Raw genomic sequence first — 26,599 nt, 5'->3', positions numbered from 1 at the left:
CCGCAGCCGGTAGGTGGCAGCGGCGCCGCGCGCGCTCCCGCCCGCCACGTGTCCCGCGGGAGCGCGCAGCGTTTCCCCCTCCGGCGGGAGCGCTTCCGGCGGGGCCGCTTCTCCCGCCCCGCCCCTTCCGCCGCGCGCCCGCTCAGCCCGCGGTACGGGCCCGCGCCGCTCGCGCACGTGGCCGCGCCGCCGCCAGCATGCTGGTGCTGTTCGAGACCGCCGCCGGGTACGCCATCTTCAAGGTGCGGGCAGCTGCCGGGGGGCGAGCCGCGGGCCGGGTCCTGCGCACAGACGGGAGGGGTTCGGGGGCGGCCGTGCGGCCCGGCCACCGGCGTCCCCACACGCGAGCCGCGGAGGGCGCGGGAGAACGGCGGAGCGGGCGGTGAAGGGGCTGGGGGTTGAGGTGTGCGAGAGGCAGGCTGAGGCTCCTTGGTTTGCTCAGCTCAGAGCAGGCCGAGGGGAGGCCTCGTGGCGGCCTGCAGCTCTCTCACGAGGGGAGCGGAGGGGCAGGCGCTGAGCTCTGCTCTCTGGGGACAGCGACAGGACCCGAGGGGACGGCATGGAGCTGGGACAGGGGAGGGTCAGCCTGGGTGCTGGGGAAAGGTTCTGCACCTAGAGGGTGGTCGGGCACTGGGACAGGCTCGCCAGGGCAGTCGGCACGGCACTGAGCCTGCTGGAGTTCAAGGAGTGTTTGGGCAACGCTTTCAGACACATGGTCTGATTTTTGTTTGGTCCTGTGAGGAGCCAGGAGCTGGATTCATTGACCCTTTTGGGTCCCTTCCAACTCGGGATGTTTTGTGGTTCTTCTTTGTGACTCTACAGGAGGGGCTGAAAACAGCCCGTATTATAATCTGTGAAGCTAAAGTCGACATAAAGCAAAGGTAAGAGGAGGTGCGCAAAGAGAAATGCAGAAGTCTTTCTGCAGAAGTGCTGAAGCAGACGGCTGCAGATGTCAGCAGCTGGGGCTCAGGGGCCTGGCTGTGGTGTGTGTGCGAGGCAGCTAGAGGGCACCAGGCAGCAAGCAGCAGCGCTCACAAGCAGGCTTTAAACACTTCCTGTCTGAGAGAGCGGGCTGCAAATGGTGTCTGGCTTAGATTGCGGTAGAGCTGGGAACAGTCTGCTGGATCTGAGCATACATAGTATTTTGTTAAAATACATGTTTTGAGACATGCTTTGTTTTTCCATTCTGGTTCTGTTAGCAGCTGCTGATGCCAGACATGGAGAGTCATAGCCACGCTGCATGTCTGTGGGGCAGAGAGAGCTTTCTTTTCCTACACACAGTAGTTACAAATTTATGTGGTTATATTTGTACGTTAATTCTGTATCAAAGTATTACCTGTAGAGTTTAGGTTCAATTTGCTTTTTTTAATTTTTAAAGCAGCCTCTAGAGATAATTGCTGCTGTTTAGTTTATTTTTTAATTGCTTGAGGGCTGGACAGAATTTGGGCTTCTGAAACTCTGGAAATAGTTGTGGTCACCCACTCCCATTTTCAGCAGTACCCACAGGTATCCATAGCTAGTATAACTGTGCTCTGCCTTTATGTTTTGGTGGTCAAGTACTATCTTCCTCTTGAACCAGGGTAGCTCTCAGATATTCCCTTATAGATGTTGCTCTTATCAGAGGAATAAAGAGTCTAAAGAGTAAGGGCAAATGGCGTAACCATGTTCCAGATCTCAGAGGGCTCTTCCCAATGAGTCTTGCTATCATGCGGTACCTAAAATGTCCCTAGGCAGCCATAATTTTTATATGCTAGCGACCTCAATTCAGCAGCTTGTATGTATTTGTCTCTATGTGTCCATGTCTATTCATAGAAGGTGACAATTCTGTCATCTTCGGGATAGGAAGGACAAATTGGAGCAGAGAGTCAACAGGCTGGGCAAAGGAAGATTTGTCCAGAGGGCTTTTTGTGCCTCAGTGTCCTATGTGAGATGAGTTACTGTGTTTACTTGCTCAACTACTAATTCACTTTAATACAGCCTCCTCTGACCTGGGTTTAAAAATCTGCAAGGGAGCAGAATCTTGTAATCCCTGGAACAATTTTTTACACTGCACTGAGTCAAATTGCAATTGTGTTGGATCTAAGTTGCAGTGACAAAACCGCAATGTTTTTGACTGTGGTGTTAAAGAACATAATGTTGTAAAGATCTTGTCCATGTTGTTCCCCTGAGCACTTTTCTAGGAATTTGCAGTACATTTGGCATTTTATGAAATGTGTGTAGGATCTAGGACTGTAATTGTTATTCTTCTGCTGTTTAAAAACTGGAAGGAGATCCCCTTTGACCAGAGATGGGATTAAGCCATTGCAGCTTCTTAAGTAATTTTTGGCTCGTTTGATTACTGAGCTGTGGTGAAAAGTCATCCATCTAGACACGTCCTTTTTCTTCCTTGGGTTAGCTCAAATTCATGACAATAACTTGTGGGATCACTCCTTCCTGTGAGGTGTCCCAGACATATTTGTATTTTCCCAAAGTAGAGGCAGGTTTGGTTTTGGGTCACTGGGGTTGTGAATGAGTCTTGTAAGTGGTAGAGCAAGCCCGGCTTTGATAAACAAGGAGAGGGCTTTGCTTTGATGGTGCGGGTTCAGAAGAGCCCAGACATTATTGAGCAACTTCTGTAGTGCAGTTGAAAGTAAATTTAACACTGTAAATATTGTTGTATTCTGGATGTAACTCTAAAGATAAAGATGCTGAGAGAGAATGGTGAAACTGGAAATCACAGTTGAATTAACCGAATTTGTTGAATTAAATTCCAGTAGTTGGGTATGCTATAAATCTGTTTCAGGTCTTCTGTGCTGAATGCAGGTTTGAAAGTTGTTCAGAAATGCTTTAAATATAACTGTTGTTTTGTTTTTGTTTTGTCTACAGGTTCTGAATGAGAAAAAGCTCCAAGAAGTTGACAGTTTATGGAAAGAATTTGAAACTCCTGAAAAAGCAAACAAAATGTAAGCAGCCTTATGTGGGGGTGGCAGCTTGGCTTTTGGAAGGACGTGACTGCCTGTGTAGTTCTGCACATCTGAGGTTCAGAAAGAAGTATTGATTTTCATTTTTCAGTATTGTAAAACTTAAACACTGTGAGCAACAGTAATGTGAAATTAGATACTGAGACAAACTTTAGGTGCAATATCAAAGTGGGTGAAGGAAATATATATTTTTTAATTTGCAGTGTAATTTAGCTGCAGAAGCTATTACCATATACCACCGAAGCAAAAAGTTGAACAGTATTGTAAGGAGACTTGGATGCTGTGACGAGAATATGTGAGTTTGTAATGCTGAAACTGGCTGAAATAAGATTTTTGTGCTCACAGGAAATTCTTGAAAAAAAAAATATTTAACCCATCTGACACTAAGAACATGTGAATCCTTCTGTAAATTGAGAGTTAGTCTTGTTGCCTGTGCCATCAGTGACTGTTAGTGTCAGTGAGCAGCTGCACAGGGGTTGCAGTGTCTGGTGACCAAGCTGGCCTTTCTAGCAAATCATTCTAAGATTGGGAACAATGGTGAATTCCTGCCAAGTCCGTATAGGGTGTTTTTACTGGAAAACTTCTAACCAGCCCTGGTTAGAACAGATACCTCTGAACAAGCTATGCCTTGCATTTCGGATTTACCCTGCTCTGGAAGAGTATTTAGAGGAGAGGACAGAATATCCCACATCCGTCTGTTTGTAGTGTTGTTATTCTTGTCTTGGAAACATCATCTTGGCCCCTTGCTAGAGAGGATGTGGCTCTTAATGGATCTATGCTCCGATCGAGTTAGTTCCTGTATTTCACGTGTTTATGAAAAGGCATCAAAATAAGCCTGGAGCTTTTGTTGGGCTTGAGTTCTTAGCTCTAGCATTCAGCTTTATCTGTGACCTTGCTTCTTTTGCAGATACTTGACTCACAAAGAGCAGTGGTTAATCAGAACTGGATTAGTCAAATGCCTGTCCCTGACAAGGAATTTACTGGATTGTGATAGCTTCTTAACTGTAGCTCTAGATATCAACACCACAGATTATGTGAGGGGGAGAAGGAATTTGAGCCTAAGGAGCTGGCACAGTGTGTTTAAACACCTTTTGTATGATTTTGCTCTGGTCAGCAGTTTGGGCATGAAAGCATTTTCTGTTTGCTAGTTGTTTGTTTTAAGCTCAACTCAAAACTTGTGTTCTAACGTAATTAATTACAAGGGAGGATTTGAGGATTCATGGGCAATGAATGGGTTCACTTTTAAAGTCTTTGAAGGTGTATTTGGTTGAAAAGCAAGTTAAATCTGGGCTGCTTGCAGAGGCAGAAGGTTCCCTTTCGAAGATGAGTGGGAAGATAGTATCATCAGTCAGCAGTGACACCTACTTAATCAGGGTGCTGCTGTCTTGAAATTCAGATGGTTGGTATCTGTCCTTAATTATGAACTACAAAATGAAAAGGTGGCTTAGGTTTTCCGATTGTGTTCATCTTAATTAGAAATGCTAAATCAAAATTACTCCTTGAAAAATAGCTTATGGGACGCAGCTGAAAAGTTACATCAGGCTTATTGCAGGTTTATTGCTCTCCCTCCTTTTTGAGGGTCTGGATATTGATTTCTTGTTCTCTTACAGTTCCCGTCTTGTCTGTAAGACTGCAATAGTGGGGACAGGAGAAACAAAGTTAATTCTAGCATCTGTTTTGTGTACATTTGTTTACACACATGTATTTTTCTCTTCTGTAGAGTAAAGCTGAAACACTTTGAAAAGTTTCAGGACACAACAGAAGCTCTTGCTGGTAAGTGAGAGTTAATACTGTTCTTACCAAAACCAAACCCGTCACACGCTAGTTCATTCATTACTTACCTCTGTCCTTTTTTTTCCTTTGCTTAGTTTTTAGATCATACTTCTTTTTTTCAAAGGCAACTGTTTTTGTTGTTTTGATGGCATCCACTCAGTCTGTAGTGTAGCAGAGACACGAGAAAACAAACTTAATTGTGCCATTATTGCCCAAGTAGTTTCCTGATGAGCACCATGTAGAAGTTTGACTGATGTATGTAGTCTGTTGTCAATGATGGATTCTTGTTGGAACTGAATGTAAGTGATATGAATCAGCATTTCGTCACTACCACTGAGACAACAGACAGATATCAGAGTACATATATTATTACAAATGCTCTTGTTTTATGGACATGTTATTCCTGTTTTTTTTTTGCAAAAACTGCTTGTATTGCACTTCAAGGAATTTCAGCAGTTTGTTGAATATAAGGCCTTCACTTTTTTTTTTTTACTCTTTAAACACTCAAATACTTGACACTGCAGACTGGTTTGAACACAAATAATAAAAGAGTCAGCTAATCGTTCAGGGATGGCATGATTCTTACTGCTGAATTCACTGTTACTGTATGACTTCTGTAAGTGGATGTTAAATGTCACACTATCAAAGAAAGGATCTTCATATTCAGATGTAGCAGGGATAGCTTATGATGGAAGGTAAGGAAGCAGTTTAAAAATGGAGATGCTATACACACAAGGAAAACAGCTGAGATTGAAGCTGCTGTATGTTTTTCTCTACCTGGCATGTTTTTTTGGAGTATGTTGCTTCTTAGTTTTAGGTTCAGATCGTGTACTGTCAGGATTTTAAAAAAAGCAAAACTGAAGCAAAGTAGTAGAGTTTGTGGTTTATTTGGGAAAGGGGGGAGACTACTCAGACTACCTATGTCACATTTATTTTGAAGGGAAAATGATCTGCCTGTTTTAAGTGGCTTAGGAATTATTGGCTAGCTTGAAAGCTTCATGACTTATCTGCATTATAGAACGGATGAGAGGAAGGAGGAATCCGAACACAGCACTTAGATTTTTACCCTTACATTTCATTAAGGTTCTGGAAGTCAAAAATCATTGGCTTCTGCTATATATACTATGATGAAGATGTTACATCAATCACAGTTCAGTGGAGCACAAAGCTGACCTGCAGAGAGAGTTGTATAAGTGCTGTCTTAAAATATATTGTGTGGGATTGTAAAGCTTTTACAGATCTATTAATACTTGAGTACAAAAAAGTCCCTTTAAAATTCTTTAGTCTGCATAGTGTGTATTAAAAGGGTCTGCGTCTGACTTCCCAGTCAGTGTGCTTGGCATTGTTCTTTGTTGGGCTTTGATGGATAGTAGGTTATCATCATCAGAGGATGCAAATAAGCTGTTACTCAATTTAAGATATTGTGGCTGTGGATTAAGGGACCTGGAATATGGTTGGTTAATTAAATCACACACACAATGTTCCCTTAAAACCTTGCTTTCTGAAATGTGAAACCTGTATCTAAAGCATGTGATGTACTTGTAAAGTTCCTTAAAAAATATTGAAAGAAATGAAACTGAAAACACATGGTGAAAGGTGAGGCAACTGGGAGAAGGGTTCTTGATTTAGGCCTTCAAAAGGGCAAGGGTACAATTTTCTTTTATTGATTTTAGCTATTTTATAGCAAAGTAGTATTGCAGTTCAGACTAGAGCTGTTGCGGGCAGTCAAAATAAAAGCACTAAGTTAGGGGTCCTATTGTTACAGGTTTTAGGAGGGGAAGAAAACTGCATCTCTGGTCTTTTGTTTTTCTACAGCATCCACAGCTCTTGTAGAAGGCAAGCTCAGCAAGAACTTGAAGAAAATTCTGAAGAAGATAGTGGCAAAAGATGCTCATGAGCAGTTGGCTGTAGCAGATGCCAAACTTGGGGGTGTCATAAAGGTGATAAATGACTTTGCCATTCTTCTCTTTGTCTCATGCTACTGAAACCTTGCAGACAGGTTGCAGAGATTTTAAAGTTATTAACAAGGGAACATGTTGCCGATGTTTTGTTTGTGGTATGGAAGATCCTTGTGATCAAATGTGTCCTTCAGTTCTTGTCTACCAGAGGAAGGAATAAGTACAGTAGAGGTGGTCTGCTTTTTCTGATATCTCCTAGGTGTCAAGTCCTATGTTCTTGTCTTGAGTCTGAATGCTGCCTGTTTCAGAGACTTTTATTCTGACCCTGTTCTCATCATGTCTTAGGAGATTGGTGTGGGATGCAAAAAGAGTAGGATTCCATGTTGAAGTGAATACCACCAAGGACAGTGAAATAATTACTCAGTTTTGTGCTCTGAAAAAGACCCCAAAACCTAAAGAACTCAAAACCTAAAAATCTGAACAGCCTATCTTTGGATTTTCTCTCTGTAGCCAATCTCTTTCTAGTAAACTGTAAAATCTTTAGTCTTCACTTCTGGTGTCTACATAGCAGATAGAGCCTTAACTGTAAATTTCCCCTTCAAACTTGTGGTTGTTACAGTGTTGAGCACTGAGGGTGCCTTGAGCATCAAAGACGACTGGGCCTGTCAAGTGACCATAGAATGGTAGCGGGAAAGCCAATTTTAATAAGATAAGGCTACTGGAAGAAAGGCTTTGGAGGAATGCAGTTGTCATCATTGACTTGGATCACTGATTTCTACTCTGCAGGATAAGTTGAATTTGAGTTGTATACACAGCCCAATGGTTACAGAGCTGATGAGAGGAATCCGTTCACAGATTGAAGGGCTTATTACAGGCCTTCCTTCTCGAGAGATGGCAGCGATGTGTCTGGGTCTCGCACACAGGTGAGTTCCTAGAACACCTTTATTTCATCCCATGTTTTCCCCACTCCTATGTCCTTGGCCATGTTATACTTGAAGTGCCTGAGTGCACAACATGGCCTAATATTCACTCTAAGTCAATATGCATTTGTATCTGGAGTTTTGTTTTATAAAGATTTGCACTCACACTCTTAAAGAAACGCATCAACCTCTCCCAAAGTCAGTTGATAGCTTCCTTTTGCATGTTGTGTGCTATAGGACTTGGTTTGAAATGTCTCTGTAGCAGTTTCAACCATTAAAACAAGCCGTATATGGTTTGTTTAAAATTCTGTTGCCACTTAGAGACAGGGGAGGAATGTGATTTGCTAATTTACACTGTCATATATACGTTACATAATGTCTTTCCCCTCTCTGCATCGTTATCTTGTTAGGTTTAGTGGAGAAGTAGTTAAATACAGAACTGTTGGATCAGCACAGGGTCATGAGTAGCTTTTAATCCATATTCTGACATGACCTTTTTCTGTTAGCCATTGGCAAATTAGAGAACTGCTGTGGTGTAGCTAATTCTTTAAAAAAAAGTGTTTTTTGCTGTGTGGATGCCTTGAAAATAGGCATTAATATTGAAAAAGTACTTTGAATATGCAAGTCCTCAGTGTTATCGTGCTTTAATGTAGTATACTGAAAATTTTTAAACATACATGGAAAGCCAAATGGTTATAGGCTTTTTCAAACAGTGAGAATCTGTTCTAGCAAGTTTCTTCTCTTACTAGCATTGCTGGTATTCGCTGCTGGGTCAGTAGCATTTTGTGGATAACCTCCAACCACTGCAGAACCAGAAGTGCTGTTGACAGGTAGCTTTTGTGGGGAACCATGCAGAAAGAAACCAAGAACAGGAAATGTCCTGCCTTAGTGTTGGCGTTCACTCTGGTGCATGTGGTACAGATAGCCTTAGCTTTCCCTTTCACCTTGCTTGTAGCATATGTGCATGTACACATGTCACAGCTGTTGTGAAAGCCTGTGTCAGCAGGGCTTGGCCGCTGGTCACAAATGAGAGTGGTCAGTGGGATAAAATTGAGCTGGTATGAATGAATGTATGGGCAGCCATGCTCCTGTAAAATAGGAACAGGTAGGGCATGCTTTGTGGTGGGATGTCAGGAGGCTGATGAAACTGTACTTTTGTCTTCCCCAGCCTTTCCCGATACAAGTTGAAATTCAGCCCAGACAAAGTAGATACCATGATCGTCCAGGCAATTTGTAAGTATATTTAGAGCTTAAATTATTAATGGATTCAGCTTAAGATAGCTGACTTCTTTACAATAGTTACAGAAAAGTATTGCTGTCAATTTCCTCCTAGCATTTGTCAGTAAATTGGGTAGTTGTGTTCAGCTAGGCTTAAGGTTTGTTTTCTTAATAGGGTTTGCCACAAGCAGAGACATTGTTAGGGTGATACAGTAAACTGATGTCCATTTTCTTAGCATAGAGATTAGCAAGCAGTGTTCAGCCCTCTGAGGACTTTGCTTTCCAACATGCCTTGCCTCTGAGTAGTTTTGGGAGAGTGTCAGGGCCCCACAGTCAGGATTTTCTGAGTCTTCATTTTGGTGGTAGCTTGCATAGAGGGCAACATTAGACACATAAAAAACACTGCAGTATTTAGTGCTGTATTTCATGTCCTTGATTTCCTAATGGAAAAGTCTGAAATTGTAAACACAGTTAGGAAAGCCCATTCCTCATCTTACCTTGAAGACATCAGCATCATAATCAGTATACTTGCTGTGAAGTAGTAGTGAGAAATCCTGTTTGGAATACTAATTCCCAGACTGTTGTCAATGATGAAACATAGTTAAGCTGAAAATAATGATTTAATTCAGCTCCTTCGTCACTACCACTGAGACAACAGATGGGAATGTTGGTATTATGTTAGAGGGAAATATTTTAGCCTCAGGGCTCTGTAGCAATATATGCTGTGGGTGTTACGCTGATGTCGTAAATCCAGTTATCGATCATATCTGGTAACTGGTGAGCCTGTTGGATTTGTCGGATATATTTATAAAGGCAATTAAAGGGCTTATTACAGTCAAGTAACTGAATACAAGATCAGTTTCTCACCATTACAGGCTTTTTCTATAAAGTTTATTAGATGGATGATTTTTGCATCAATCTTCTGTGGGTGGTGCTAAGAGGAAAAGTCACGCTAGCTCCTGCCCTCCTTTCAGGAGAATGTGCTTTACAGCTGTTAAAGGAGTCTGTTGTCCAAGATGGTCCCAGTGATGAAACTTTCAGGCTGCACTCAGGGGAATTCTAATATTTCTACAATATTGTGCCTAAGATTATGCAGTTCTCTGAAGAGTTAGGACTTCTAACATACTGCAGCTTGTGTTTAATTCCAGTCTTTATAAGGATAAAATACTTTTGTTACTGCCCTTTACGTTATTTAAATTTGTTGATTTAAGAGTTTTCCATTTTTAGATTACATTTAAGAAACAGAAGTCCATTCTTCTTTCTCTTAGCACTTCTTGATGACTTGGACAAAGAACTGAATAACTATATTATGCGCTGTAGGGAATGGTATGGTTGGCACTTCCCTGAGCTGGGTAAAATCATCACCGATAACCTAACGTATTGTAAATGCGTGCGGAAAGTTGGTGAGTAATAAGGAGGCATGAGCCTGGAGTATGTTTCATGTTAGTATGCGATGCATTATGACAGAGATTTGTAGACCAGCCACTCACTCATCTAGCGAGTCATGATCACATACACAATCCTGTTACCAAGAACAGGCTAGCAGAAAAGTAGCGTATGCTGTCTGTATCTTGATGCAACTTAGAATTCTGAAGCTTAATAGAAAACTAGTAGCAAATGACCAGCCAGTTTTTCATGGACCACCAGCTTGTATTCTTAGAATCACAATTAGTCAGCACATCATTTTGGAAATTAGCTGCCAAACACTGATGTCAAGAGAGTCACTGCCTCTTTGTGGCTGTTCTCTGAGACTACAGCTGCTATATTTTTTCGTTAGAACAGAAAGAATAGTGAATATGTTATTTTGGACCCTTGCTTTTCCTCTTAGGCATGTATTTTGCATAATTTTTTCTTTTAATAAGAATTTAGCAGTTAAGAGAAAAACTTGTGGTTTTAAGGGAACTTCTTTTTCTGATTGTAGGAAGAATTACTTAGGCCTGGTGAGTTGTAAATGACTGCTCGCTTCCTGGTATTCTTCCTTTGTTAATCTTGACTGAAAATTTTGCAGCAATCAGCTACTGAAAAGGTGAAGTGTTTAGTGTTAAAAAACAAAGTCTTTTTTTCTAGTTCCAAATTTAATCTTTCTAACCATTCTCAGATAGTATAAATAAAGTCTGAACATTAACACATGTTTTGGGAGTTTAGAATAAGATGATGGCAGACTTGCCTCACTGTGTATTATCTTGGCCTTTTATCTTTGTCTGTTTCTGTTCTTTTTGTACTTGTTCATGTTGCCCCAGTGCAAACATGCTTTCATCTGTCCCCTGCAGGAGACAGAAGAAATTTTGCCTCCTCTGATGTTTCTGACATCCTACCAGAGGAGATTGAAGAGGATGTGAAAGCTGCCGCCGAGATTTCCATGGGGACAGAAGTATCAGAAGAAGATATAAACAACATAATCCATCTCTGTGATCAGGTATGTGCGTGTATATGAATAGCAGTAGGAACTCCGTGTTAGTTAACCATATTAGAGCCTCTTCTGCCAAGGAGAGATTTTCCCAGGGCCTTTTTAACATAGTTGTGATGGCAGTGATGATTCCTATGTTGTTGCTCTCCTGATGTACAAACATGAGGGTGCACAGTCACTACCTCATCTGAGCCATCTCAGACTGATGATACCGGCATGAAGTCTTCTGAAAGTGGTAGTCTTACTTTTGAGTGGGATTTTGGTGGTGTTTTAAGCCCTTGGAAGAATAGTACTGTACAGCCTGTTTTTAACCTATCAGTTTTGAAGTTAGGTCATAAACCCTGGGTTAAAAGTGGAGCACTGAAGTCCAAAAATAATTAGGAGCCCTATCCCGCTTTCATTTGTATTGCATGTGAATTCCTCCTGACTTTAGTGGTGCCAATTGGATCCCTGTGTGACTTTACCAGGGAGTGGCAGGGTTAGGAGTAGTGAGTTCCTGTTCTTGGTCTAGACTGGGCTGCTTTTTTGTGTGTGTTCTAATTGTGTGTATTTGTACAGGAGAAGTACAGAGCATTTATCCTATTTCAGGAGAATGGTGGCAAAGATTTATGTGAAAACTAAATGTTCGAAAGATTTTGTCCTAAAGAAAATGTCCTTACTAAGTGTTTTTGTTCTGCTTCGCTGTCTTTGGCATGTTGTCAGCTCCTTTGTCAGGAGCTTTGCTGAGAAAATAAGTTGTATAAGGGAATGAGCAATACAGATCCAATGTACTTCATGGATGGAGCTCTGCTCTGGGAATACGCCCTGTATAAAGCTTTCTATAACTGTGGTTCTTGTCTGTCTGTGGTTCGCACCGTTAGCCTCATTGGTTAGAATTCTCAGCACTTCTTCTTTCGATACATTTACCTCTTAGATTTGTCTGTCAGCTAATACTGATTCCTGTAACCAACCTCTGTCTGTGCCAGGTGATTGAAATCTCCGAGTATCGGACACAGCTGTATGACTACCTGAAGAACAGAATGATGGCCATTGCTCCTAATCTCACTGTCATGGTGGGTGAACTGGTTGGAGCAAGGCTAATTGCTCATGCAGGTGGGTCATACTGGCTTAGTTGACCTCATCAGAGGTTTTCTCTGAGGAGCTTGTCAGCTAAAAGCATTATGCAAGGCCCCGATGAGCACCTCTTGTTAAAGGGAAGGCGGTTCTTGAGGAGTCTTGAGAATACCAGCATGAGCTTGGTTTGGTAGTAGTCTGTGATGATGTAGTTCTTGGTTGGCCTGAATTCTCTTTGGAATATGAGGGCAACTTAAGTCACTACCTCTTCTGAGACACTGAGCTCCCTGCTCATAGTGCAGTAACTATTGAGATAAAATAGTGAAAAGCTGGCTTTAAGCTTTTACAGTCAGACCATCTCAAATTAGCAGCCTTATTTTGGTTATCTATGCTTCGGTTGTGTGATTGATGCATTATTGCTGCCAGGAGTATGTTTTATTGAATCAGCCTTCTTTTTCTATTGCTGAAATTGAACCAAGATAGTTAATTTAAGCATGAAAGATTGAAATGGCTTACCTGTCCTTCAGGAAATGAGCATGAAGCAGCTCTTAGAGAAACAGATGGCTCTGAGCTTGCTGCTTTTGAATACTTCAGGAGTCTAGCATCCTGCTTGTTTAGCTGATTCTCTGATAAATCACTACCTCTGTGTCACCTCCTTCTAGGTTCCCTCTTGAATCTGGCAAAACATCCAGCTTCAACGGTTCAGATACTAGGTGCTGAGAAGGCACTCTTCAGAGCACTGAAGACTAAGCGGGACACACCTAAATTTGGCCTTATCTATCATGCTTCTCTGGTGGGACAAACCACTGCAAAAAACAAAGGGAAGGTGAGTTGCAGAACAGTTGACGGGGTTGGCTTTTTTGAAGCATGTAAGTCTGTTGATTGTTTGAGCTTCACATTGAGGCTCTTTCCATGGCCTGCTCTCCTGTGCTTTGTGATTATGTGCAAAGTGCCACTGTCCCACAAATCTTTGGGTGCCATCTTTTCTTGTTGGGAAAGGGGAATGGGGTTGTCCATCAATGTAACTGAGTAACAACAGATGCATTCCTGCTCAGTTGTGATGTAACATTAATTTTCTCAATGTGTATGTTACTACTTTCTTCCATGTGATAGTAAACTATGTAAGCTGTGACAGGTTTTAGTCTTGCTTGAAAATCAAATGTGTACTGTTTGCTAAAGGTAGTAACTTTCGTTGCTTGCTTTTAAAGAGCTTAGGCTTTTATAACACAGCTGGGTGAAGGTGTGTCTTGAATTATGGAGAAAGTTGTCCAGCTGGAAATTGCACCTCAAACTAATGGTGAATTTACCATTCTACCAATCTACCTCTACCTCATTACCAATCTACCTCTAAATTTGAGGTAGAGTGGAAGATATATAACTAATTTTCTAGGTTTGGATGTTTCTCCCTTATGAAGAAAATACGGTGTTAAATTAACAGTATTTCAGTGCTAAAGAATGATATGCTGTTTTTTTTATTAAACATTGCTAGTAAATGGTTGCTTTATTCTTCTGTTTGTGGGTATGGTTTCTAGATCAGAGTGAATCATCACCTTATGTTCAGTCTTAGCATTTAATATTTTGGCCTTGCACAGATTTCTCGAATGCTGGCAGCTAAGACTGCCTTGACTATTCGTTATGATGCCCTTGGAGAGGATACAAGTGCTGAAATGGGAGCTGAGAACAGATTAAAAGTAGAAACGAGACTGAGGCATTTGGAAGAGAGGGGGGTAAGTACAGTAGAGGACTGCATCAAGCTGACATTCTTGAAAAATGTGAATCCTATACCTCTTAAGTTTCTATCATATTTTCTGGTAAACTGCTTTCAGAGCCTTTGCTAGTGTCATTGTATTTCTGTAGTCTCTCCCGGCCTTGGCTGGAGCAGTAGGGTTTGTAAGCTTGTTGCATCCTTTTGTTTGTATGTCATTTTTTCTTGTTTATGTGCCTGTCTTCAAATAGATTATACTGAAAAGTCTTGATTTTGAGGAAGTAAAATCATTTGTTTACAATCTACTGCATCTCTGTATTAATTGTAAAGGTATATTGTTACTTCATAGCTTCTTCCTTTCCACCTTAGAAGAAAGCTCTTTGGTTGGTATCATGTTGTTCCCCAAAATCTGAACACTGGATGTTTAGTCTTCAGCAGCCAAAGCAAGATGTTATTTACAGTACAGAAGATGCAAATTGCTGCATTACCCTCCCATCACCTAATATGTCTTGCCTCTCTTTACCTGCTGTTTCATCTGTTGCCATTGGCACAGCATGCTGGAACAATGTAGGGTTCATTTTTCCTCTTTTAGCTGGTGTGCCTTCTGCATGTGATCTTGCAAGCTACGACTGGGTGCAGTCTTCTAAGCTAGAAGATCTGATGCTAATGCTGTAGTGCTGGCATGGCTAGCATAGAAAAGAAACAATCCAGAAAAACTTGCCTACTCCTCTGAACATTTCATGAGAGGCAATACTTCCCATGGAAACAGAAGCAAGGAGACAGGTTTGTTAATACCAAAGCACCAGCTGATCACCTGACAGTTGCAAATTTAATCCAAATCAAGTTTTGAGCCTGTATTGTGGTTTTAAGGTTGGCTATATGCCAGGTATAGTGAGATACCTGCCCTGACATGTAATTATCCTTGCAAAAAAAAAAAAAAGTGCACAAATTTGAGTTGGTCTTGTGAATTTAGAGGTATGATGCATGTAGCTGTGATATGTTCAATCCTGTACTAGATGCCCTTTAATTGCATTGGCTTCTTGAAGAGCAATATTAGAGAGAGACATGCCTTTTTCACCCTGGTTGCCTCCCTGTCATTATTCTACTTCCAGGTGTAAGACTCATATAGTTACGCCAGAGCCTGACCAATAAAAGCCGCTTATCTTTCCATTTTTTTAATTCCCTTCAAAGGTTGTGAAACTTATGTTGTGAATTGTTTTCATTATGAGTAATTTGTTTTTCACTTCTAAATTTTTATTTTAGATAAGAAGAATAAGTGGCACTGGAAAAGCCTTGGCCAGGACAGACAAGTATCAAAACAAGAGGTGAATGGTTTTTCTTTTCAGTTTGGCTGAGTGTAAATAACTCTTCATGTTTTTATTCCTGAGAAGCTTTTTGGTTGTGGGCTGGGTTGCCTTGAGATCCAGAAAACGTTTTCTTTGCTCTTAAACACCGATAACAAGTCCCATCACTAATTGGAATTTCCATGTTCCTGCATTTTACAGTTGTAAAGCCAGTGAACTGGTGAAACAGTCCTGATTTTCTAGTAGTAAATTACTGATGTTATCAGATAACAAACATAGTTAAATACTATCAGCATCAGCCCCAAAGTTGAATAGTTGGGGGAGTTAATATGTAGCAGCTTTATTTAATGCAAGTCTGAATAAGTTAATTTTGAGAAAATCAAAATTTAAATTTCTTCGACATGTTTGGAAGCTGCCCTAGAAACCTGCTTAGTATTATTCTTAGGAAAAAAAAATTTTGAACAAAGCTTAAGTCCCATACATAATAATACAGTATCTTAAGCAATAGAGCAGTTTCTGGTGCCTGAAATGACTGTAAATTGCAGCTGAAATGGCTGAATGTCTAAGGGTTGGAACATGTTATTAATCTGAGCTCTGACACCTGGGTTTTTCCACTTAATTTGTTGGCAGGCATCTTGCTTAACTTGGCCTTCTCATTCTGGTGAATTTTTGGTGTGGAGAAGGCACATGCTCTGCAGAAACGGGGCTTGGTGCTAGTTCTGTTAGAAAAAATAACACTTTTGCACCTGTCTGCAGTCCCCAAACAAACATCTTTCTCAAGGCTGGCTGTAACTTGCATTTCCATGTGCTGAGCATCTCAAAGTGTAGTGACGGCTGTGATTTCTGGAGCAGCTTTTGAAAAGACAACCATGTGTCAGTAAATGAAGCATCAGGGTGTATAAGGAGGCAGTAGCTTAAGGAGGAGAGGAGACAACATGAAGGCTTTTCATCTCCTAAAATGGGGAGTTGTGAAGTTCTGCTGGGACGTGTTCCTACTGTTAGGCATGTTCTGCAAACATGTCTAGGCTTGGGGAGAAGAGATGCTGAAGATAACTCCTTGCTGTACGGCTTAGTCTGGCTGTCTGGAAGGGAAAGACATAATGCATTTCATGCATTCAAGGCAATACTGAATTCTGGAACTTCTGAATGTTTTTTCATTTGTTTGCTTTTTTTTCAGGAGTGGGTTGAATTCCTGTAAAAGTTACGACTGCTTTGTAACAAGAGTTAGTGCCTATACCCTGAGTCAAGTCTGTCCAATTATCATTGTAGTAGAGTCACAGTACTACCGCTTTATGGAGATTGTATGAAGGGCTAAGCTAATGTTCTAAGGACATTGGCAAGAATCTCCTAGTCTTGTATGGAACTACAGATTCAGCATGAATTAGCTACATCAAAGTAATGTTTCAGAAGCTCGTTGTCAGGTAGCTTGCAGAGATGAGGTTCAAGCGAAGTGTTCTTATGCTTTCTAGAAAAAGATGCAAGGGAGTGTTATGCATCTTTGGTGTGTTTATTTGCTAATTTTTTTATTATTTATTTATTAGTAGGATTTTGACAATGACAAGGAAGCCACTGAGCTCTGTCCTGGGTTTAACTGAAACAGAATCCAGTGTTTTCAGGAGGCTATGTAATCAGTTTCTGCAAAGCCATACGTAGTGGTCATAGCCATAAGAAAAATCTATGATGTTTAGAGGAGCAATTGATGGCACTGTTACCATTACCACATACTTCCCAGTCTAATCACTAGTCTCAGTTTCATTTGTAACCTGTGCAAGGTAGCTACATCAAATTCCTATGTTAAGAGAAGTGTAGATACTCAGAACATGGCTGGGGTAGAGTAGTGTAGGGTTACTGTTCTAGAACTCCATTCTCCTTGAGTAGCAATTCTGAATGAGTCAAGAAAAACCACCTGCTTTATTGATATTAGATGATTCAACTGCCCTTGAAAAGGTCTGAATGAAGAGCACTGGGTTTCAGAGCAGCTGGTTCTCTGCACCCTTTAGAAAAGTTTGAGGCTGAGCAAAGGAACGTAAGATATTTAGGAAGAGGGAGTTTCAAAAAGATTAAGTATTCATCTGTCTGTCTCATCAAGTCAGTGATACAAAGATGAGCCATTACCTTTCCTTTTGACTTGTGTTCTCTGAATGTAATGGTGGAGGGGCAGTGCAGAAAAAGCAAAAATTAAGCTACTCTTAATCCTGTATATCTGTTAGCCTTAGGTTACACTCGTATGGACTTCAAATTTTGGGGAGCCATATGCTTGTAACTATCCAGCTGTGATAGGAAGGCTTTCAGCTGCAAAGAGATCAAAGGATCAGAGATTTAAGTGCTGTGTATCTGTAGAGTCTCAGATACAAATCAGAACTGGTATCTTCTGTTCAGATCAGATAGTTGTATTTCATGGGGGTATCTCCTGTAGTCACGATTACTGATTGATGAACAATTCATGTGATGAAGAAAGGACCTGACTGCCTGTAGATGCTTTGTTAGCTGAGAAGGATTGATTTGCTAATGTTTTTGGGAGGTTGTGCTGGAAAGCTAATGTTCAACTGCAGGATCTTACCTTGGGGGCTAGCTCTCCTTTGTTACTTAAACCATCTTGCTTCTTTCATTGCAGTGAAGTAAAAGTATATGACCCGTCTGGTGACTCTACGCTTCCTGCTGTTTCAAAGAAACGCAAAATTCAGGAGGTGGAAGAACAGGAGGCAGAGGTTGCTGTGAAAGCAAAGAAGTTCAAAGCGGAGATGAAAGGTTAGTTGCTGCACCTGTGATGCTGGCATATTGCTGTGTGCATCGTGCAGTGGGATTTAACACTGACAACCAGCCACTATACCTGGTTACTCTCCTTGGTTATGACATAATGTGTTAATAATAATAGTCTTAAACAGTTGTAAGGGTAGAAGAACACTTTGAAAAGCAAAAGCTCTGCTCGTTCTTCTTACATTGTTCAGTTCATCTTTAGTGGGCTTCAGCATCAAGAAGCAAAAAAGCTTCTGTGGAAAAAAAAAAACACCTTGCCCAAATTTTCTTTAAAGGATACTGTTTCATCCTGCAAGGAAGTGTTTCAACATGTAAACATTGAACATTAGAACTCAAAGTTCGAAGTTTCAGTCTGAATTTATGACACGTGAACAGTTATTCTCTGGGGAACAAAAACAGCTGCAGCCACACTTGTTCTTTCCTTCTCTTGAGATACTGTATGAGGAAAGGTGCTGACTGTAACTACAAAGCACTCTGGTTTTTGTAATGTGGTTCACTTCAACCAACATTTTACATCTTTTCTCCTCTGTGCACTTCCAGCATCTCCAAATGGCTGGCCTAATAATTCCTACATCAGCGGAGTACCCAGTAACTTGGGACTTTAAGTCCTTCTTGTGAGACCCTGACCTTGAACTGCTTCCAGTTCTGTCAACTGCGCATGCGTGGAGGCAGGGACTGTCAAAGCCTTCCCTTTCTGCCTTTCTCTGTGCTGCTGTGCTCTAGAGAAATTGGAGGTAGGCTATCACGGTAGCTGGCTATAAACCTCTTAACACTCAGCTTAAACTGAGGTGAAGTTTCCAGATGCTGGTTGATAGTTGGTTTATGGTGTCAGTGTACATGGATGGAGCAACCTGTAGGAACCTAAACTTAGCTGAGAATTAAAGTTTCACTAGAGGGAGAATCCTTTGTACTGTAAAGCTGAGATGTGTGCCCCAGCTTGTTCTCACGTGCTTAAAATGAAACAAGGACAAATGAGTACTTTGGAGGCCTGAACTTTGCCCATTCGTTTTTTGGAGAACATGGGTGTTTTCACTGCTTTTGGTAATATTCTGAACTAATTTCCCTTACTGTAGCCTCAGAATCGTTCCCTTGGGCCTCCCTTCCACTGTCAAAGTGTTGACATCTTGTAGGTGTGAGCTCCTTGCAGGTGAAATATTACAATCATTTCCAGCCTGGTCTCTTACAGTATGAAAAGGTTATTTTTGTTCAATGGTTCATGCTTTTATAGAGGAAAACTTCTGTTTCCTTTGCTTTTTTGAGCATTGTTACCACTTAGTTTAGGGGATTGGTGGAGCTTAGCAGTTATCCTTGAGCTACCAGGAATTACTAGAGCTGTAGACAGTGTTTAGAATATTGGTGAACTACTGAAATCTGTTCTGTTTGATTTCAGAAAACTTGAAAAAACCTTCCTGAAAGGGTAGGGCATCCTTCAAAGGTTCACAGCTATTGTTTTTACTCCAGTTCTTTGTATCAAGTGGGTCATTTTACTGGGACACTTGGGCATTAGAACTATGTTCCTAATGTGTGCCAGATGCTTCAAACTATGGGAGGAGCAGTTCCAGAGAGCTTATTGACCTCATATCAGCTATATGCAGATCTCATCCTTTCAGCCTGTCTTCCTGTACCCTTTAAAATAGCACTGTCACTAAGTTTGCAAGTTCTTGTTTGACCACCCAGCAAAGTACACGGATTTTCCTGACACAGGCTAGACAAGACGGTGACCTTGCTCTTTTTCCAGTTAATATGTTTGCACAGCATGCTGGTGGGGTAGTGGTGAGCCAAAATTTTTGTTGAGTAGTTCAGTGAGTTCTGCAGTACACAGGAGAGTGCAGAGGAGGACCCAGCATTGAAATTTATATTGCATGTCCACTTGCATATGCACAAGCCTTTCATTTCTGCTGTTCTTGGCCCTGTTCTTTATGGTGCATTGCTCTGTTAGGCTTTTCTCCAGTCAGAGGTTACGCATCCAGACACAATGTTGTGTAAGAAGTCTCTGCCCCCTCCTTCCCAGCGCTGTTTGTGCAGCTGCATGGTAAATGGTGCTGGTGGAAAAGAAGTTCAGGAAAAAAGTGAATTCTTTAGCCAGATAAGTGTGATCCAGTTCATATTACAGGAGGAAGGTAAGGAATGAGGTAGGAAGCTGTCACTGGAAAGTGATTTGTCAGACTATTACTTTATTATTCACAGTAAAGGGGGAACAGTATTTTGCATTGTGCTATCCTGAAATGAGAATGCTACTGCAAGATGTGGTATGTGGTGTTTGCTGTCTCCCTGTTGGGAGTGCATGCATGACAGTACTTTGGATAGGAACTGCGAGTGGGGGCACTAAGGAGGGAGGCACGACTTCAAACCATCTTTTACACCTAAAAGGAAACCAAGCAGAAGGATAGTGCCTGAAATAAGTTACTTAAGGAGTTGTCTTTTAGTACAAATCTGTGTTAATGGTAGGGGAAGGGAATTATTTTTGTGGTTGGAGTCTGAAGCTGTATGTGGTTGAACAGAATCCATACCACTAATGGGGCCAGCCAGTGCCCCCAGTGAAGTGCTTAGCTTATGTGTCAGAATATAGCAGCAGCTACTCACTTGAAAAGGTGTTGCAAATAGAAATAAATTAATGCAGGGAACACTGCAAGGCACAAGACCTTAAATGCCAGCAACGTTATGACATGGTGTCTTTATTGATAGGCTATGTGACTTGATTCTGTATGCATGGAGGATCATGAGGAGGGGAGGGTGCATTAGACGCTGGTATGTAAAAGCTTAGAGAAGACTGGTAGAAAACGGGTGACTGGAACTACTGCTAGTGATTTCCAGTGCTGTTCAGGGCTGTCAGTCAAACTGCTCTTCTGGGTGCTGCCTGTTGTGTCTTAGTGCCTGATAGTATCAGCTGTTGTCAACTGCTGTGTATCATAAATCCAGCTGGGCTTGAGTGACTTAGAACTGTTAGATCTGCAGCACCCTTGGAGCCTCTGTCCTCATTCTGCCTAGGTACAAATATGTGAAGTCCTGCAATGAGCTTTGCTAGAAAGCAGCAACTTAAATCTTTCTGAAGGCGTCTGCTGCCAGCTGTGAGAAGTGACAGCGCCTGTGAGCGTGCAGTGCATTATCTGTGGTTGTAAATTATGACAAGTTCCACTGCCTGATGTGTCAGATTTGAAGACAGAGTAACAGCAAGTTTTTTCCAGGGTACCTCCCAATGTTTTGCTTGAAAATGCCTAGCTTACCAATCCTGCTGAGTGAATATGTGTAGCATAGTGAAATGTGATTTGTGTACTGTTCGTACTGTATAGCTTTAATGTAGGATAGACTTATTTTTAAGCCACTTTTTATTTGGCTGTGTCATATACAGGGAGGTAAGGATACTTTTTCTTTTTACATGCTTTTTACATGGTTTTAATCCGTTACGCTTGCACACTGTTCACTGTGAATGATGTGTGTGTGTGTGGCAGAATCCACTTAAGGTCATATATACCAGCTCTTTTATCTGGAATCCTTTGCTGGCTTGCTTCTGTCACTTTTTTAATGTCAAAAACCTTCATGTGTTAGCTAGCTGTATTTTGCTGTGGAAATGTCTAGAAATTTTCTACAATGAAGCCCGTTCTATATCTGAAGGTTATATTGGAGGCAAAGATTGAAGTATATTTTTGACTCATAATCACATTTCTGCCCTGAGGAACTAAACTTGTGACAATATAATTAAAATATTAGGAGGTTGTGTGTTTTTTTTCTTGTTTTAAAAATAACAGCACTGTTTTTGTTTCTGTTCTTTTTGTAAGTGATAAGTGAGTACGCTTTCAAAAGGAAATTGATTCTGGTTTTTGGGGGGGAGTACACTGAAAAAATTGCTTCACAGCTCTGGTAGCAGCTGCACATACCATAAACACTACTAGCTTTGGCATCTTGGTTTTGCAGCTACTGCAGGACAATGGTTGCTATATCGTGAATTTACTCATGAGTACTACATACTGAGAAATTTGGTATCTAGCACTGAATCAGTTGTGCAAATAAATTTAACTTGGGTACACTAAAGTAACAGCCTGGCTACTGTATAAGCTGTCAGCTGGGTAGTGATTTCTGCTTGTTTTCTTTACCTAGAGGTTCGTAGGACTGTGGCATGTATTTTAGAAAGATGAGTGGTGGTAAATTATAGCGTCTCTACCATTGTGAGTAGATGTGCCAGCTGTCGACGAACAGTTCTGAAAAATAAATGTAAGAGAGCATTAGTAAATCTCTCCTTGGGTTAACAGTCCTCTCAGCTTATATAAATAATTCAATTCCTGTCTTCCAGGGCAGAGTTTCTGCTCTTGCATTAATTGTTTTATGTCAGTTCAGCATTAAGAGATCTTTGTGTTTGCCAGTCTAGACAGTTAAGAAAAGATTGCTGATCTGCTTCGTAGCAGATTTCCAATGCTAAGATAAGGGAATCAGTGGAGAACAACCTACTGCTGGCTGATTGCACTTCTGGTGTGGATTGTTGAGTCCTTCTACTGCTCTTGTGATGCCGATGAAAATATTTGCCTAACTGTGGACAGTCTGTTTTCAGAAAGAGTACTTGATAATTTGGCAGGCAAATAAAACATGCAAGCTTGTTTTTAAATGTTGAAGGCAGCATATAGGAGTGCTATTTGTGCCAGGAGAGGTGAATAGTATTGTCACACTGTCAGTCATCTTAAGTAGCTGTATGTTTTGATAACAGTAAGGAATAGTTATGCAAGCAGGGGAGAAGTGGAGAAAAAATAGGTATGGAAATACGTAAAGGGGAAGAGTATTTTTTTGTGTTCTTTCTTAATATTTTCATTGCATCTTCTCACATCTCCTAGAAACCTTTATCTTTTGCCTTAAACGCTTCTAATAACTGACAACCTGCCACTTCTATTCCTTCTGTGGTACAGAAGAAGCAGATGTAGACGAGGGTGAACCTGTCAAAAAGAAGAAAAAGAAAAAGGAAAAGAAAAAGCAAGCTGAAGAAGAGGAGTCACTGACTGAGGAACCACCCACCAGCCCCACAGTTGAGGTGAGGCAGGATTCCACAGCTGCTTCACCGTTTTTGGGAATGAATTCCCTTCAAAGTACATGGAGTGAGGGGAAAATATTCTTACCTATGTAACTCAGGGCATACGAGGACTGTTTTACTGTTTAGCAACTTTATTTCGTAATATCCGTCACTGTAAAGTCCAAGAAGATTTGCATTCCAAAATAAGGTCTGGGAAATTTGTGGCTGTAGTGCCTCCGTGCACCAGGAATCTTTCCTCTCCTTTCCTTAGCACACCCCCAACTTCAGAGCACACCCCCAACTTTAGTCTTCATTATTTATACCTCTTCTACAGAGGTCCCTTGGTGCTTATCCACAGGCATTTCTATTGTTTAGGGCTCCTGCAGAGCAGAGGCTGTACCTGCTGAATAGATGAAGCATTGTTTGATGTCTCCTAGCAGCAACAGAGTAGATGCTGTAGCCAAACTAATTGCTCAGTTCTGAAATTCTGTTCTTAACATCAGATTTAATTTTCTCCCCTTTGATTAGGGCAGCTATACTGTCTGATGTACACTGACCACAGTGCTGAGCTGCCAGCGGTGTGACAGACAGCACAACTTCCCTTGCCCCCTGGCCTCACTGTGCTGTAACCATCAAGTCTATTAGCAGCAGAGGAAGGAGACATCTCTTGAATTGCGCTGTGCTGAGCGTGGCAGCTACAGGGATGCTTTGAGTGAGCTCTGTTTCTTAGCTACCTGTGTTGCTTTGCTTCTCCATTATAGTTGATTCATAGCAACATTTGTTTGTTTCCAGAATACAGAGAAGAAGAAGAAGAAAAAGAAGAAACCGAAAGATGAGGATGAAGACTGAGAAACGGGGAAACACAGGCCATGGGACAGCTGCTTCAGAGTAGTATTTCCTGACAAAATTTCTTTAGCCTCTTACTAAAAACTTGTAACTTCCCAATATTGCAAGAGGGCAAGGAGATGCATTTGATAGTTATCTGTTGTCCTGGAACAGGATACCTGTGTGTCTGTTACTTGGAAGGATTGCTGGGTTGTTTTGCAGTTTCTTTAGTTGAAAAGCTCAAGTAGATCCTTTTTTCAAATGCAGTCTTCACTGATTAAAAAAAATAAAAACATTTTTATGGAGACCTTACGCCTTTGTCTTTTAACTTATTTGCTGGCTTTCTAACCATTGTCAGGACTATTTCTAAGATTTATTGTTTTAAGAGAATGATCAGCAAAAACCTCTTTCTAAATGTATAAATGTTCTGTTGTAATTTCTTATCTAAGGAATTCAAAGCTTGTAAATGTTCTTAAGTTCTCCATAAAATTGATACAAATATCAGTGCATAATATAAAAGATGCATTGAACAGCTGAGCTGTTAAGTCTGCAATGTAGTTCTCATGAGAAGACCTTTTTAATCCTTTTTCAAACATTTCAGTTTTGTTGCACTGACTGACAAGATTGAGGTGCAGGTTTTGAAGTAATGTGGGTTGGCTTCCAAATTGCTTTTGTGGTTGTTGTGGTAATTTTATTCACTTGATTTTTTTTAAATAATAATAAGAAAAAAGCATAGAGCAAAATGACTTTGAGTTACCTGATAGTGAAATGGAAAAAAAGTATTTTTTTATTAGTAGTAGAAATAGCCGTTTGCCAGTTTGTCATTCTCTGTTGGGGTTACAAGATATGCTGAAGAAGCATCATGTGGTGAAGGCACTTGGAGCTTAATGTTTATTTGACTATGCTCACCACTCCATTCCTTAATTATTGTCAACTTTTTTTACTAGGTGTAGGAGTAGACTCTTAACCTAAGCAAAATAGCAATGTTGTTAGCAGGATTTAGTAACATTTCAGCCAGCGCAGCTGGTCCTTTTCTGTGGAATATAATTTAATGACCAACTCTTGTCATCTAACTGCCTGTGGTTGGCATATCTTTCAGTGTAAATGGACATATTGAATCCCTAACAAGATTAGTAAGGCGTTTTCTTCATGCACTTCTACCAGTATCAAGAACATTAACTTCATTTCCTTTTTCTCAGGAAGATTGTGCTGGGTTTAACTGCTATAATTGAGGAGACTGGTCAGAGAGTATCCTGAAGCAGTGTATAAGGACAGTGTTGCTGTACTGCAGCCGTCTCTTATACTAGGTGTTACGTGTGGGGCCTTCTGTTGTTGCACTGTCTGCAGTTGTTTTGCTATGCAGAGCACTAAGAATGTATTGCCTAAGAATACTGAGGCTTTTACCTGCTTTTTTTACCTGCTTTTTTGCTAGAAAACTAAGATGAATTTCAGCTTAAATCTTTTGGCAGGTAGCAAAGGTGTTAGAAATGATTCATAATGAGATAGAAGACTTGGTAATTAGTATATCTAGCTTTTCATTGTAAATGCATTTTCAAACAGAAATCCTTACAGACATGGGAGTTCAGTTTCCTCTGAACTCTTAATGTAGTTGCTTCATCAAGTCTCAAATAAATTATGTATGTGCTGCTCAGAAGCTGCCCTATATAATTTATACCTCAATCAGAAAACTTGTGTGAACATCAGTTGCTTAGTAAGTCTAATGAGGGGTCGAACTAGAGTGAGGATATTTTTACATAAACACTTTCCTCACTTTTGCGTATTCCTTAGATGAATCACATTCACTTGTTATCAGTTTTCATACTTAATGTTTTTAGTGGCTTATGACTGCAAGTCAGTGTCCAGTACAAGCCATCTTCCCTGTCCCAAGGCATATTTTTGCAACTTAATCACAACACAGCACATCTTTGCCTCTACTCTTGCTGCAGTGTTGGGAGTGTTAATTTCAATATCAAGTTAACTACAGCTTCTGCTTTATTCTGCTTCAGAATTTCTGAAGTGCAGTGGTTTTTTTGTTTTGTTTTTGCAAAATGAAACTGCTTTGGGGAACACAGTACTAAGAGCTCTGTGTATGTGATCCAGAAATATTGGGTGGAAAAAAGGATGCAAGTTCTAAGCTTTTTGGTCCTGGATAGATCATGCACTTACCAGGTACCACCTCTTCTAACCAGGTAAGGAAATAAGTACTCTGTGTTCTGATTTGAACTGTTAAACCTCCTTATCCTAGAAACAATGAGCTGTGCCCCCAAGGGACTGCTGCTGAAACATTGATAAGTGTATTGAACTTGACTGCTAAATATGATCAGTGAAAATAAACAGCGGTGATAGACTGCAGTCATTGTAAGCAAGGGTCACTGTATTTGAAGTTGCTTATCAGTTCAGGCAGATAAGGCTGGCTTGCTTACGCGTGGTTTTCCACAAACAAAGGTCTGGGCATTTGTGTACAATCTTGCATCTTTAAAATAATAAAGGCTATGACTGCAGTTGGGAAATAATATAACCTCTCTGCACAGGTAACAGTGACTACCCAAGAATTAGATTAGGCCCTTAATTAGGACTTGGGCCTTTTGATGTTTTTTTAAAGTAGAAGCTCAAATCCTGAGGTACAAACCTCAGCCGCTCTTTTAAGAAGTAATTGTACTACAGGACATTTACGTAGAGCCTATACTATAGGTCACTGGTCTTTGCGAGGGACTTGATCCGTCCAAAAATGGATCTTTCATTTTGCCTGTTTAAAAAAAATAAATTACTAATGTAGTAATAAGGAT

At 40.8% G+C, this 26,599-nt stretch overlaps 1 protein-coding gene across 2 annotated transcripts; it reads left to right on the top strand.

The window, feature by feature from the left end:
* The first annotated feature begins 85 nt into the window (after positions 1-85).
* On the top strand, positions 86-24,125 carry NOP58 (NOP58 ribonucleoprotein). 2 transcript variants are annotated; one of them, XM_083842284.1, is made up of 15 exons: positions 86-242; positions 2,866-2,942; positions 4,681-4,733; positions 6,549-6,673; positions 7,418-7,554; positions 8,720-8,784; positions 10,038-10,172; positions 11,040-11,185; positions 12,142-12,268; positions 12,892-13,055; positions 13,822-13,956; positions 15,198-15,259; positions 17,853-17,986; positions 22,888-23,009; positions 23,517-23,697. In XM_083842284.1, exons 1-15 carry the CDS (start codon positions 198-200, stop codon positions 23,532-23,534), a joined length of 1,545 nt encoding a protein of 514 aa, XP_083698410.1. In that variant the 5' UTR covers positions 86-197; the 3' UTR covers positions 23,535-23,697. The 2 variants fall into 2 exon arrangements, with proteins under 2 accessions (XP_083698410.1, XP_083698409.1); XM_083842283.1 differs by lacking the exon at positions 23,517-23,697 and adding an exon at positions 23,781-24,125 and having other exon boundaries at positions 87-242.
* The last annotated feature ends 2,474 nt before the right edge of the window (positions 24,126-26,599 follow it).

This window comes from Anser anser (assembly GCF_964211835.1).
Source record: "Anser anser genome assembly, chromosome: 6".
NCBI classification, from domain to species: domain Eukaryota; kingdom Metazoa; phylum Chordata; class Aves; order Anseriformes; family Anatidae; genus Anser; species Anser anser.
This window is presented reverse-complemented; position numbering and strand designations above follow the sequence as displayed.

Coding starts and splice junctions, on each gene's coding strand:
- NOP58 (XM_083842283.1), top strand. CDS start 198: ATGCTGGTGCTGTTCGAGACCGCCGCCGGGTACGCCATCTTCAAG. Junction 11,186..12,141: donor TAATCCATCTCTGTGATCAG/GTATGTGCGTGT, acceptor TGTCTGTGCCAG/GTGATTGAAATCTCCGAGTA. Junction 23,010..23,780: donor CCACCAGCCCCACAGTTGAG/GTGAGGCAGGAT, acceptor GTTTGTTTCCAG/AATACAGAGAAGAAGAAGAA.